Raw genomic sequence first — 14222 nt, forward strand, 5'->3', positions numbered from 1 at the left:
GTTCGTCGAATCTCGCGTGACTCCACATCGCCCCTTAGAAATGTATAGACTACGACGCTTGAGACTGGCTCTTTTTCCAATCACTGCTCCATATAAAAGTACCGCACCTCCACTCCGTCCCCTTTTCCTTTTCTCCGGATTTCCCCAGAGGACGGGCGCAGATGAAAAACGACCTGCCTATGTGGATCATCAGCTATGAATGGGGGTCGAGGGGGGGCGGGGGCAGAAAGATCGGGATATGTCGGGGGACGAGAGAGAGGAGGGTAGGACAGAGGCCTCGGTGGACGCATAAACGAGTAAGAAGGGGGTAAGGCGTGTGTGTGGTGTGGTTGGGTTTAGACTTACCACAGTTGACGCCCGGCTTCTTGGTCTGGAAGCTGATGCAGGGCTCACCGTGCTCGCACTTTGGCACGACCCTCTTTCCCAGGTTGAACTTTGACCAAGACTCCTTGACTTCAATGGGGTCAAAGACCTTTTCCGACGTCGCCGTCTCGAATGGCTTCGCGGAGGATGAAGGAGGCGTGGGTTCTTTGCCGCCGCCGTTGCTGCCGGGTTGTTCTACCGTGCCCACCGCTTCTGATAGTCCCGATAGGGAACGGATAGGTCCAGCAGCAGCACCACCATCACTTGCGGCTTTGTTCTTGGTGAAGGGCGACGGTGGATGATTGGTCTTTGCCGCGTCTGCTTGAGTGGGCGAAGACTGGGTTGGTGGTGGTTGTGGCGGGTTCTTTGGCTTGAAGAAGCCTATGAGGGTGCTCTGGGCCTTACCGTCGGATTCGTTGGTTTTCGACTTCTTGGGGGCTCGTTTAGCTGATGCTGCCGATTCGGCTGGTCGTTTTACGAGCGGGTTGGTGCTTTGTGACGAGGAGAGTGTCGACTTGGGGGGTGGTGACCTTGCCGTGTTGGACTGCATGGATGCCTGTGAGGCAGCGGGCATGTCTTCGGTCGTCGTGGTTGCCTGCGAGGCTTCAGGGTCTTGCGTCTCTTGAGTCGTCACGGGGTAGTCGCCACCATCTTCGGTTGGAAGACTGTGTAACTCGAGAGGAGTCGATCCGGGGCTTGGTGCGGGCTTTGGGATGGGCTTCTTCATGAACATGTCGCGGATGTTGCGTCTTCGGTCGAACTCGGGGATGAGCTTCGCGGATAGGGGAAGAAGATCCTTTTGTGACCATTCCCTCAGCCGTTTACCGTCGTGGAACATACCACTGGGGTTGATCACGTCGAGTACGGGTGACTCCTTACCGTCCGTTGTGACGACGTCATTCATGACTGCGAATACGGGGCAGTGGTCCGATCCCATCAGCCCCTCCTGAATATTTGAGTCCGTGAACCAGTCCTTGATGCCCGACGAACATAGGATATAGTCTATCCGGCTGCCGTTGTTCGCTGGGCGGGTATTCCTCTTTGTGTCCCAGCAAGTGAACATGCTCTGCCTGGTGGGGTGGAAGATGCGCGTCAAGTCATGGAGGACGGGCTTCTCCTTTCCTTCGTCGCGTTCACCGACGACCTGGCCACCGACGACAAGCTGGTTGATGAAACGACGGCTTGGCCCCTGCATCCACTCTTCCACAGTCATGCCCTCCTTGCGGAGCGTCTCCCTGAGGTTGCAGGTGTCCATCTCCTCGCGAATGACGTTGAGGTCACCCGTCAAGATGACCTGCTTCCCGGCCGCGACAAGATTCCTCACGCGTGCATCGAGGGCGCCGAGGTAACCCAGTCGGAAGTCGTCGCGAGACGAGTCGCGGGTGGCGGGGCTGTAGGTGCCGATGAGCACAAAGGCCGGGAACTCGAGGATGACGCACCGGCCTTCCGAGTCGAGCGTCGCCTCATCTACTTCGCTGGAGAGCTGGCTCGCGCGCGGGTAGCCGCCGATCTGCTGGTCTTCAGGCAGGTCGCGAAAGCTGGTAGTTGAGTTTGGAACTGGAAGGACGCCTGTGATGCCTTCTTCGGCGCGGATGGGGCAGCATGTTGCGTTCCGGGTATATATCGCGACACCGGAATATCCTGGGGTGAGAGGTGAGAAACATACTGAGGGACGATGACCGCTGTGAGCTCACCCTTCTTGTACTTTGGTAGGCTGAAGAATACATCCCAACCAGGTACTAGTACCATGTCATCTTTGAGGTCTTTGCGTTGAATTTTCGTCTCCTGCATGACTACAATGTCCGCCTCGAGGGTTTCGAACATTGCCTATAAGCTTTTGTCAGTAACAAGTGGGAACCCGCGAGGAAAGAGGATAACGGACCTGAAATGTTCGTTGTGTGCTCCATGGCTGGTACCCAAACGGATTTCTCGGTAGTGTCAATTGAAGTACATGGATATTCTCAGTTGAAGAAGACATACCTGATGCCGTTGACTGTGATACAAGGATCGTGAGCGAGCGGGAACATTTGTCAAATGATGGGGACCCAACTCACCATTCCATGTCACAATACGCAACCCCATCCTGGCCGGTGATTTGCTTGCTCCTGATATCACGATTGGAAAAGACTCGAATTCACAAACGCCGAGATCACGTCGCTTTCATGCCCATGCCCGAGATGTCAAAGGTTGGGTTGCTGCATCAAGCCCAGAGGTTCAAGTGCTATCTTCGCTTCCAATTGTGGAAATGGATGACTAGGGTATCAAAATTGCGAGTTGAATTTCAAAAGAATCAAGTTGCATGAGAACCGACGCTGGGACGCCTCAATTAAACTGTCAAGCCCTGGTCAACGCGACGTAGCTGCCGTCATTGAAGTGTTGAACGCGACGGTTTGCGCGGTGTCCCGTGATTGCCTACGCACGTGACCAAATGCGACATACTGCAAGTTGCTGCAACACATGAACGCGACATATTCTGCTATCTTAATCATGTGTCTCTCAGTGCAAATAAATTTCCTAGAATTATTGCACTAATTCTTTTTTGATCATTCAACATGAAGAAGTCAGGTATCTGAGTCGAAGTCAGGAAGGTAAGCCGAGACGAGCATCTGGTGTTGGTTGAGGTACGTACCGAACCCGGGCCCTCCCTTCCTGCTTTCTCCGCAAATGACCTGACATCATTTAGTCATCCCCAAAAGCCATCTTTAGGCCTTACAATCCAGGCACTTGCAAGGCCGTGAACGTTCCCGCTAGCCGAGCTCTGGATAGAGAATGACCTGATCCTCCGACTCCCGACTTCACAAAACCTCGAAATCCACCACCAACGCCCACCCGGCCGAAATCGAAACCTCTCCCCTCCACCGATATCTTCCAAACACAAAGATGCAGCGCCAGCTTCTCTCCGCCGCCGCGCGTGCCGCCCGCGCCCCGGCCGTCCGCTCCACCGTCCAGCGCCGCTTCGCCAGCACCACCGAGAACGCCTTCATCAAGGAGCGTGAGGCTGCCAAGCACCACGCCGCGCAAACCACCGGTTCGTTCTCTCCGCCCTGTTCGAGTCCGACATGCTTCAATGTTTCGAGTTTTGGGGAGCCAATTGGGCTCAATTGACCCATCGAGCGGCGAAGGGAGGACCCGGACTAGATACAAAAAGGAGGGAAAAAACATGAGATGCTAACATATTGACTAGGCCTCTGGCGCAAGATCTCCATCTAGTATGCACACCACCCCTCCAGAAATCTCAGTCGAGGTCTCCTCAAGCACCGAATCTGTCGTCCCGCCCGATATCTGCCCGGCCACCTCAGCCAATGCCGCTATAATTGAGTATCACGGAACAGCCGGAAAAGAGCGCGGGATTTGATTCGGGAACTGCTGGGGAGACATGGGAGACTAATATCAAGAGTGCAAATGCTGACCCGATGCTCCTCACCTTCACAGCGCCTGCATCCCCGCCCTCGGCCTCGCTGCCGCCAACGCCTACGTCCTCTGGAACGAGCACTGGGACCACTGGAGCCACATGCCCCCTCTGGAGGAGCGCGTCGAGTACTCTTACCAGAACATCCGCACCAAGAACTACCAATGGGGCAACGGTGACAAGACCATCTTGTACGTTTTCATCATTCTCCTCCGGTTCCCTCCCCGCTCAATTTTATGCACGCGGCGGGACGAGGAAGTGAATTTGTGGGAGAGACTAACACTGAAAACAGCTGGAACGACAACGTCAACTACCACAACCCCGACAAGGCTTAAATTAAGCCTGTCTAGTTTGAACGTGATATCGCTGAATTCAGGAGACGAAGGAGCGATCCATAGACTCGGGGTGTGACACGCCTGCTGAGGGGGTAGACTATCCTGTACATTTTCCCTATGTCACAGCAATCGAGAGATGCGGCCTTTTTCAAAAACTTCAGGAGTGTCATCGTGAAGGGTATTGATGCGTTGTGCTATGTGAACTTGCTGCTTATCATATCCCTCTGCAGGTATTCCGGGGGTTGCTAACATGTCATATCGCAAGTGCTGCCGCCTCTTTGCGCAGGGCTACATACGCAGCCGCGTAATCCGCTGCCAGCACCTTATCCCCCGCAACCTTCATGATGGTTGCCTTCTTGGCCATCATCTCACACTGCCTTGTGATATCCCCGATACTCGAATAATGATCGAACGCCTTTTGTATGGCACCCGTAGCCCGGGTCAGGTACTCCCGCCTCTTGGCCGACTGCGGTGCCATCGTCCCCGCGATGCCCATGTTGGCGTCGGCTAGGTACGAGTACAGCTGCCCGCTCAGCGCTGCGGAATCGCACTCGAGACTCCGCGGCAGGACGGCCGTGAGGAGCTGCACCGAGGCGTCGAACTCGCCCAGCGACGTCAGGATATTCGCAACGGCGCCGATGGCCTGCCACAGGCAGGAGACCAGCCTCGCCCTCCATGCCATGCTCGCGGCGCGCATGGCGATGGTGAAGCCCCGCTGCGGACGCCCGCACTTGTCATAAAGGTGAACCTTGATCAGCATGAGCCGCACGCGGAGCGAAATGTCTCTCTTATCGTCGCGAATCGCCGCCAGCATGTCTTCGACCTTGTTGAAAGCCGCCTGTAGGTCACCCCGCCGCGTGAGGCAGTCGATGTGGAGTAAGTCGACGACAAAGGCCATGTCCGGTTCCAAGTCGTCCTTTTTGGACTGCAAAAGCTGCGAGAGCAGCTGCTCTGCACCGTCGAGGTTGTTGTGGTGCAGGTCCCGCTTCAGTTTGATGATGCCCCGGTACTTGTACCAGTATTGGCTCGGTTTCCATGATCGCAGGGCGTTCTCGTCGAGGGCCTCCAGTTTCTGCAACGCCTCGTCAAACTTGCCTCTCGCCGCGAGCTGCGACGCCAAACGAGATGTGACCTTGAGCTCGTCGTCGAATATCGAATGTCTCGCGTGACACCGTAAGAAAATCTCACAGTCCATGGCCGAGAGCTGCGACAGCCCCAGCCTATCCCACAGAGCAATCAGGATGGACAGCTGGGCGCCAAACATATTCTTCATGTTCCGCTCGACAATGAGGTGAGAGCTGCGAACCACAAGTTCGACCGATGTCGCCACGCTCTCGCCGTTTGCCAGGCCAAGCTTCGCTTCACTGAGCAGCACTGACGCCCACAATGTCCACATTCCCGTCTCCTTCGCCTTGACTCGCAGGTAGGAAAGACTCTCCTTGGCTGTGCCGAGGAGACTGTCTGCCTCCAGGTCTCTCACAAGGTCCGGGTGTGCTCTGCCAAAATGGAAAAGCCAGCTAAGTGCAAAGTTTAAGCAGGTCATGTCGCGGTTCTCGCGGGCCGTTGATACGGTTTCGAGCATGGCTGCGACGGCTTCTCTGTAGCACCCAAAGTCTGCTTGCAAAACTGCCAGGTTCATCAAGGCGTATTGATAGAATAGTCTGTCTCGGTTCTGCATCGTGTAGTCAAAGTATTGATGGAGGAAATCAAATGCTGTAGGATAGTCGCCTGATCTCCAAGCATCGAGGAAACTGCAGAATATTAGCAAAAGTGTTCATCAACAACGGTCGGAGTGAGTTGCCTTAGATAATGCCTCAAGCTAGGCACGAGAAAACTGTCGCCAAGAAGATCATGAAACTGGTTCCTCAGTTCCAATGGTATTCGGTTGCCGAATTCTACTCTTGTCAGCTTTGGATCCTGAAAACCTAGAAAGATTTGCTCACTCTGCATCTGCTCGATCTGGAACTCCAGCAAAAGCTCAATGTCGTCTGTGCTCACCGGCACAGCAGCAGGAGTACCGTTCCTCACCATATCGCCATAGACGACAGATGTGAGCGCCGCAACACCCTCCAAGTCCCACTCCGATTGCTCGCCCGTCATGAGAACATTGTCGAAGCTGAGCCGGCCAAAGGAAGGGTTCCTCTTCCGGAGGTACCCCGCCGTAGGCTGCCGATACTGCACGAAACCCGTCCAGAGCTGCGTCGCATCGTGGAACAGCAGCCTTGTGAACTCGAGCTGGCACCGCCGCACAAACTGACCCAGCGGCGAGTTTCTTGACAGTGTGATCCCAGGCTTCTGTTGCTGCTCCTGCAACAGCTGCGCGGCAATGGTCTCGTCGCCGCCCGCCGCCCGCAGCAGCTCTTCCTTCGTCTTGGCCAGACACTGCGACTGGCGCGCGAAGAAGTCGTGGAGCAGATCGAGAGAGTTGATCCCCCACAGCTTGGCGAGGAACGTGTCCCATAGCTTCCGCCCCGGCAGGCCGACAACGACGGAGTGGGCGCTCAGCAGCTTCTCAAAGTCCTTGATGCCGATGACGAGGCTGACGGTGCTCTCGGCTTTCCTCCAACGCGTGTCCTTGCTGGCGGTGTTGGTGAAGGACTGAGGGTCTGGGTCGAGGAGATGTGATGTGATGAAGGAGAGCACGGGGATGATTGCCGTGGCGGGGACATGTTCGTCCGTGTACAGCTCGATGAGAGCGAGGAGGCCAATCTTGGCAGGCGTGAGGTATCGAGCCATTATGGGCTCTGCTCGCGGAAGTTACGCAGCTTCGTCAGATATTCAGTCCCAATGAGGTTGGCTTGCCCGGAAGCTCATCAGTTTGGCGTGAACGGTGAACCCGTGGGCGTCGTGGTTGACCATGTCACTTGAGCTAGGTGAGGTCAAGCAGCATGGCGCGTCGCGCCTGCGTCAACTGAAGGTCCCGTAGCAACCAAATTTCAACCAGGAGATGTCAGCCGGGCGAGAAGTGATTACAAAGCACGAAACAACGTCCGAAATCCTGGCGGCTAGAGCTGTCCTGTTTGTTAGTCTCGATGTTGACAGTGAGGTTTCTGTGATGTTGCGCGTCCCCACAGCAGCCAGCGAGAAATGTGATTGGTCACCAATGCTTGTATGGCTCATGAACGTCTGTTTCGCGACTACCTTCACGACACACATCGCTGTCGAGTATTATACGTCGAAGTTGTATTTTTTTCTCAAAGACGATTGATTCTAATTGAGTGGCAAATCTTCAAAATCACAGTAGCGATTCAACCAAAGAAGATTTATTCTGAGGTGTTACGTGGAACGATGTCATCTCTTCCCCAAAGCGTTGCACCTGGTTCTTGACATGATGCATTACATTTGTACCTTATCTTACAGATATTCTTACAATATTTGATGATGGGCTGAGGTCTTCGGCCGGGCCGGCTGTTGAACTCAAATTCTCTCCCAAGCCAGCATGTGACCTCTAGCGAACCTGCTCTGTTCAGGAGCTTGTGATGCATTCCCAGACCGGCACTCCCGATTTCGAAGTCAGCATCTGTTCAAAACTTCTCCGATTTTCTCACGTCTCTTTCCAACGAATGCTCTCCCCCTGCCGATTCCTCAACTCGCTCTCCCGCGCCTCTCTCGCCTCATCCGCAGCCAAAATATCACTCTCACTGCCCCCATCAACTTCATCAACATCATTCGTTGCCCAAATCCTCTCGATGCAGAGCTCAAATGGCCCCGGCACCCGATCCGTAAGCCCCACGCCAACCGTCGTGACCTTGGACCTTAGCATCTCCGTCTGCGGCTCAATAACGAAGCCGTGATTCGTCCTTACGAACTCGTTCCACTTGACAAACACCGTCTCCCACTCCCCGGGCCGCTTGGCGAACAGCCTGTGCTGGTGCAAATCCGTCGGTACCACCGAGTCCGTCTGCAGGTTGATAAAGTAGCTCCGGCCGTCCGACTTCACGCGCATCGCGAGGTAGGAGTACGGGTCAATGTCCCAGACGGCCTTGCCGAAGAGCGTGGGCTTCTGGTCTGGCGTCCGCCATGCCGCGAAGCCTGTGCGTTGAATTTTGGGGTCGTTTTTGGGGAGGTCTGTTGATATTGTACCGTGGAAGCGGGCGTGGCCTGCGCTTGTCGTCGGCGTGCTTTGTGGTGATCTTGTCGTCGCTGTCGAGGAGGGGGTGGAGGAGACCCATTCGAGGGCGCTGTGGGAGAAGCCGCCAATCTCTTGGTCGGACATGAGTTTGCAGTCGTCGGTCGAGCCCGGTGCGCGGAAGTCTTGGAGGATGTAGGGACCCGAGGGGCCCTTGATGCCTTCGGCTTTTGCGACTGTCGCAATGTTACGTTAGCTTTCTTGACCCGTACAATCCAGGTAAGGGTAACTAGTGTATAGTCGGAACTTACCAATACTTGCGCGACGCTTGAACTCGTCCATGGTTCGGGAGAATATGCCCTTGGCCATCAGTGAGGGCGTCGCGCGCATCTTTGCGGTCGTTTCGCCGGCGCCGCCGACAGGTTAGCTTTGTAAGTGATTTTTCGGCTGTTCGGATTCGAAGCTCGCTCGCGCGATGCGCCCGTGGTGCTGTCGAGTCTGTGGGCGGCGATTGGCAATTGACCTCCGTGCCTCTCTCCGTGTCCCGTTTTGGCGGGAAATTTGGCAAGTTTAGCTCTCCGGTTACGATCGTCAACTGTTGCTCAGAGTAATATTCCCGGTTGCTTGTCTTGGAGCTTTCGGCACCAATGTAAGGTACATGGGTACCAGTACAACGAGCTCGAGCTTCCATGCGGGGGAAAGAAAGACCGTGTTCCGCCTTCAACGACACCTCATCTCCCATTCCCTACAACCACCATTCATTGGAGGTCATCATAGTCTAGGCCTTGCCGTGGAAAATGCGCAAAGCTGTCCAGGATTACACTACTGGGTTTTTACAGTCTGATCCGTTCAATTCGTTACACTGCTGAGTTCAAAACTCCCTCAAACCTTTAACAAACCGATTGCCCGTGAACCTCTATTGCCTCTGTAAACTTTCAGCCGACTTGGGGAGCATTATCACGCGCCAGCACCACTGACCCCGTCTCTGAACAAGACAGTCGATTTACTCCATGTCCACTACAAGTGTATGACGTTCAGTATGTCACAATCACATGCGAAGTGGGAGGCTCAAAAAGGTCTACTCAAGCGTGCATTCCTGACTAATCTATCCGTAATGGTAGTGAATGTCCTTACACCTCGAGTAGACAACGGTGCTTTCTGCACAAAACCCAAGTTCATCTATGATCCCCAATTCCTGTTCTCTATAACCGAGTCATTCCGATCATTCGAGTACAAGACCAAGGTCCTGGCATATTTGAACCCCTCCAATGCTTTCAAGTTCCCACCGTATCTGAAGAAAAAAACCACCAAACTTTTGTTGAAGAGGAAAATCTTGTAGTAAAACACAAGATTCGAAGAAGGGTAAACACACTATTTGGAACCCAAAGAGGATTCGAAAGAAAGATTTGGAATGAACCAAGAGAAGTCCGGAGTCTAGTTGGAACGGTCGGAGCCGTCAGTGACGAAGGCCTGGTTGACATCACTCATGACAGGCTCGGACTGCATCAGACCAGTGAAGGGCATCTGAGGGTGGTGGGCCGGGGAAGAGTGCGGCGCGAAATCGCGAGTGAACGGAGTCCAGAGAGGAGTGCCGTGGCCGTAGCCCCAGAAGCCAACGGGAGACTGCTGAACAGGGGTCTGGACGGGGCCACCCTGAGCGTAGTACGGCATGCCATTGTTGTTGTTGTGCATAGGAGTTCCCATCTGAGAAGGAACGGGGGGAGGGGCCATGGGGTACTGGACCGGAGTCTGCTGCATGGGCATTCCCTGGGCCATGGGCTGGCTGATCTGCTGACCCATGGGCTGCGCGTTCATGGGAGCCTGCTGAATCATCTGCTGGTTCATGTTGTGACCCATGGGCTGCGCATTCATGGGAGACTGCTGAGCGATCTGGTTGTTCATATGGGTGCTCATCTGGTTGCTCATGGGCTGCATGTGCATAGGAGAGTGCATAGCAGGCTGAACCTGCTGCATCGGGCCAGGCTGCATCTGCATCTGCGAAACGATCTGGTTGTTCAAGGGCTGCTGAGTCTGGATCTGCATGCCCTGGTTGCTGTTGATCTGTGGGTGCATCTGAGTCTGAGTCTGGATGCTCTGCATGTTCTGCTGCATGTTCTGCTGCACGCTCTGCTGGGTGTTCTGCTGCATGTAATCGCCATTCTGCGGAGCCTGCAGCGACTGCGTGCCAACCATCAGGCCATGTCTGGGGTTGAGAGGATAGCTAGGTGGCATGACAGTCAAGGTGCCCTGGGCAGCCTCGGAGGAGGGAGCAGCCTCGATGGCCAGGCTGGTCAGGCGCTGCTGAACATGGCTAAGACGAGCAGGAGTAGAAGCGACACTGCCATGGTAGCTGTTGTTCTGAAAGGCGCGGTTGCTGCCGCCGCCGTTGAAGCCGCCGTAGCGACGACGTCTATCCATACGCTGTTGAACGCGGATGATGTGGTCCTCGACGAGGGAGTCATTCTAGTGAGCAAGTCAGCTTGAAGGTTCTTCACACTTCAGTCAAGTAAGACTTACGAAACGCTCAATGGCAGACCGGGCATAGCTGACGTTGGTGAACTCAACAAAAGCAATCTGCTTGGGACCGTCTGTGCAGCTGTCAGTTTCGTTCACATAAGCATAGGAGGTATTGATTGAGACTCACCCTCGTAAGCGCACTGCTGGGTATGAACGGCAACCACACCTCCAATTTGATCCATGAGGTTGCGAATCTTGTCCTCGGTGAAACCGAGGGGGAGATCACCCATGAAGATGGAACGGCCGTCACGCTCTGCAGTGTTGTTCTCCATGGGAGGACGGTGAGGCATGCGAGCGCGGATCTGCATGGCCTTCTTGAAGTCGTACGACTCAACCCTGTATGTGTGGTTCATGCGGAAAGCCCGAAGCACCTGCTGAGAGGGATCATGAACAGCGAACTGGACACGAACAGTGACCGGAAGTCCGAGCTTCTCTTGAATCTCCTTGTCCAAAAGGTTGATTCTGTCAAGGGCGCCGAATGGAGTCAAGAGCTCCTGGGCCTCCTCAACCGTCATATTAACTCGATCATGGCGGTAGATGATGTAGGTGCCTATGTCAGAATGTCAGCTTCAATCACGAGAACGTAAGGAGAACGAACTCACGGTTGGCGCGAACAGTCTCGGTGCGGCACGGGCGACCAAGAATCAAGCTTCCTCTGCCCTGGATGCGGGCATTCTCGGCATCCTCCTTCGTCTGTGATTGTGTTAGCGAGGCTGTCGAGAGTGAATACCATTTGGAAAGCTGCTTACATTGAATTGAACGAAGGCGTAGGGCATGCCGCTTCCATCGCGACGAATCTTGACGAAGACAACGCCGAAGCGGTCGAACTCGCTGATCACAGCGGCCTCGAGAGTAATGTCATCCTTGTACTCAGGGAGGCTGATATGATAAATTAGTGTTGAGCACTGATGAGCTTCTCTCGAGATTAGAACTTACTTGGCAACGAAGATGCAAGAACCAGTAGGGAAGCCGAACTGAGAGGTATCGGCGACATTGCGCACGAAGGAAGAGATGCCCTTGCTGGGAGAGCCACCGACATACTCATTGCGCTGAGACATGCCATTGGCACCAATCTCCGAGGTCTGGAGGTTGCTCTGACCGAGGGTGTAAGACAAGGCCGTGACCACGGGATCCTTGCCTGAGCCAGACGCGGTCTCGGTGAAGACGTCGCTAGCGGTGGTCTCAGGGATGGTGGAGCGGCTGCCACCCCTATGAAACAAAGTCAGATTATGTCCAGAACGTGATGGAAATTCCAAACTTACACAGCGGCTGTGGCGGACGAAGTAGGACGCAGCGCCTTGGCGGCATCCTTGGAAGAACGACTATCAAATGTCAGTGGTGATGAGAAAATGCCGTAGAACAGATGTCACTTACGAAGGACTGCCTCTCAGAGAAGAAGTGTTCAACTGCGCCGAGCTCTCAGCTGTCTCAAGAGACGCGAGCAAGCCGTACGGGTTACCCGCGAGGTACTCGTTGGTAAGGCGGACGCCGCCGCCAGTCTCACCATCCTCCGAGGAGGAGGAGGACTTTCCGGTGGACTTGCGACCATTGCGGTCGCCAGCCTGGCCAGCATTCTGCGAGGCCATCGCAGCAACGCGGAGCGCCTGCTCACGGTCGTGCTGGATTCCCAGCTGCTCAAGGCGCTCCATGAACATGGCTCTGTCAGCCGGGTCAGCCAGGAGATCGCTCATTGAAGCCATCGCGAATGTGTATGCTGAAGTTGTTAATTTCGCAAACGACGGTTTCGAGGATTGAGAGCTTCGAGAATGATGAGATTGGATATGAGAAAGTGATGTAGGCAAGAAGCAGTGGAAGCTTGAGATGGGAATGGGTATGGGTTGTGGGTATGGGTTGTTGTGTGAAGAGAAGTGTAGATATTTTGACTGCTGATGTGTGAGTTGTGGAGGTTGAAGAAGGTAAACAAACAGCAAAGGGTGGGTGAATTTCCGAGAGGTAGAGGAATCCAGAGGATAGAGAGATCGTGGGATTCAGATTCAACCCACAGGGCAAGGCTAGGGCTTGAAATGAGGCTATCGTGGGTCACTCACCTCTCGCAATAGTTGCTGAGAGGGCGGGAGCAGCCTCATGGGCTGATGCCCGGCCTGCTCCCGCCTTCTGTGAGGTCATGACCTCACTCACGAGAGTTGCAAAAAGGCGAGAGCAGCCTCGTCTGTTCCCGCCCTTTGCGATGAAAGGCCATAATCTCACAGAAGAGGCGAGAGCAGCCTCATGAACGAGAGCTCTCACCTGTTCCTGCCCTTTGTGAGATCATGACCTTAAATCACAAAGGGTAGGGCAGAGAGCAGCCTCATGAGTGACAGGCTTGTCTGCTCTCACCCCTTTGTGAGGTGTTTGTGACCTCACTCACGATAGTTGCAGGGTGGGCAGGAGCAGCCTTGTCGATGATAGCTTGCTCCCGCCCTTCGTGAGGTGAGGTCATGACCCGACAGGTGATTGCAAGGAGGGCGAGAGCACCCTTGTAAACAAGGGGCTCTGCCTGCTCCTGCAGTATTGTTTGAGCGAGTTATTCGAGCAAATTTTCGAGCAGATTTTTCGAACAAGTTTTTGAAGCAGATTGTTGTAGTTTTGAAGCAAAATATCGAGAGAGCTGTTCAGCAAGTCAGTTATCAGAATTCCGATTGAAAGAATAGGTATGGGATGCTCTCACCAGCCCACTCATCGTTTCTTGTGCGGCGATGAGATGGGCTGCCCTCATCGCGATTTTGGGACGGCAGCTCTCGTCTGATGTGGGTGAGAACAAGTTGAGAAGGAGTTTGTGCGCTCCAAGTGGAGAGACTTTGTTCACCCGGGGAAATCTGGGAAGCAGGCAGAATACGACTGACGAATATGGCAGGTACAAGTTGAAGACTCCTGCCTCAGGCGATACTCAACCCATCATGAGGGTTGCTCCTGCCTTCCGTCTGATGCATCTACGTTACATGAAGGTGACCAAATATTGCGGTCAAGTTTCACCAGTGAGGGATGAGGCATTGAGGGTTCTAAGACGAAGATGAGCTGTAAGACGAACACGAGCTTTACTCACTTCATCGCTAATATTACCGCTGAAAGAGACAGCAAGACAATGACATCATGAGATTTATGGATTTTTTTCTAAACAAATGAAAGTGTAAGCTGAAGTACAATATTCTTTGTCGAGAATATGGTGATGAAAATGCCTTGCGGAGCATTGGTTCCTGCTCATCCTCCTACACTCTCCCTCCACACCTCTTCCACACAGGCAACTTGAACAGTCTCTTTTTTCTTATGTTTCTTCAGTTATTTCGTCCATCGTCTGTTCCCCCTTCAAAAAATCACTTTGATTTCCTATTTTCTTCTAGCCTCATGGTTTGTGGAATGTGCCCTTTGGAAGATGTAATGACAATCATACTGAAGAATTGATTCGATATGGAATAGGCTTACACATTAAATGTGTATATAATGTGTCCTCAATTATCCAAGTCCAGTCAGTAGAGCTCATGCCTGATTATTGGGGGACTCGTCGATGATGATACTTCATCATCGTTTGGTT

At 53.9% G+C, this 14222-nt stretch overlaps 4 protein-coding genes across 4 annotated transcripts; 1 reads left to right on the top strand and 3 right to left on the bottom strand.

Moving 5' to 3' along the window:
- Positions 1–49: 49 nt before the first annotated feature.
- On the bottom strand, positions 50–2445 carry CLUP02_14734 (DNA lyase; the record flags this gene model as incomplete). Its single annotated transcript, XM_049293661.1, has 6 exons — positions 50–177; positions 346–2004; positions 2058–2190; positions 2246–2291; positions 2344–2356; positions 2418–2445. 6 exons carry the CDS (start codon positions 2443–2445, stop codon positions 50–52), a joined length of 2007 nt encoding a protein of 668 aa, XP_049150807.1.
- Positions 2446–3243: 798 nt separating this feature from the next.
- CLUP02_14735 (cytochrome c oxidase subunit VIa) lies at positions 3244–4107 on the top strand (the record flags this gene model as incomplete). Its single annotated transcript, XM_049293662.1, has 4 exons — positions 3244–3391; positions 3548–3572; positions 3796–3963; positions 4065–4107. 4 exons carry the CDS (start codon positions 3244–3246, stop codon positions 4105–4107), a joined length of 384 nt encoding a protein of 127 aa, XP_049150808.1.
- Positions 4108–4360: 253 nt separating this feature from the next.
- Positions 4361–6843, bottom strand: CLUP02_14736 (anaphase-promoting complex protein; the record flags this gene model as incomplete). Its single annotated transcript, XM_049293663.1, has 2 exons — positions 4361–5820; positions 6051–6843. 2 exons carry the CDS (start codon positions 6841–6843, stop codon positions 4361–4363), a joined length of 2253 nt encoding a protein of 750 aa, XP_049150809.1.
- Positions 6844–9610: 2767 nt separating this feature from the next.
- Positions 9611–13684, bottom strand: CLUP02_14737 (RNA recognition domain-containing protein; the record flags this gene model as incomplete). The annotated part of the gene is made up of 15 exons (XM_049293664.1): positions 9611–10639; positions 10694–10764; positions 10821–11243; positions 11296–11386; positions 11443–11572; positions 11630–11902; positions 11956–12015; positions 12068–12576; positions 12620–12705; positions 12742–12946; positions 13062–13196; positions 13253–13301; positions 13370–13474; positions 13537–13579; positions 13633–13684. 15 exons carry the CDS (start codon positions 13682–13684, stop codon positions 9611–9613), a joined length of 3261 nt encoding a protein of 1086 aa, XP_049150810.1.
- Between the last annotated feature and the right edge of the window lie 538 nt (positions 13685–14222).

Source organism: Colletotrichum lupini, chromosome 8, assembly GCF_023278565.1.
Source record: "Colletotrichum lupini chromosome 8, complete sequence".
Taxonomy (NCBI): Eukaryota; Fungi; Ascomycota; class Sordariomycetes; order Glomerellales; family Glomerellaceae; genus Colletotrichum; species Colletotrichum lupini.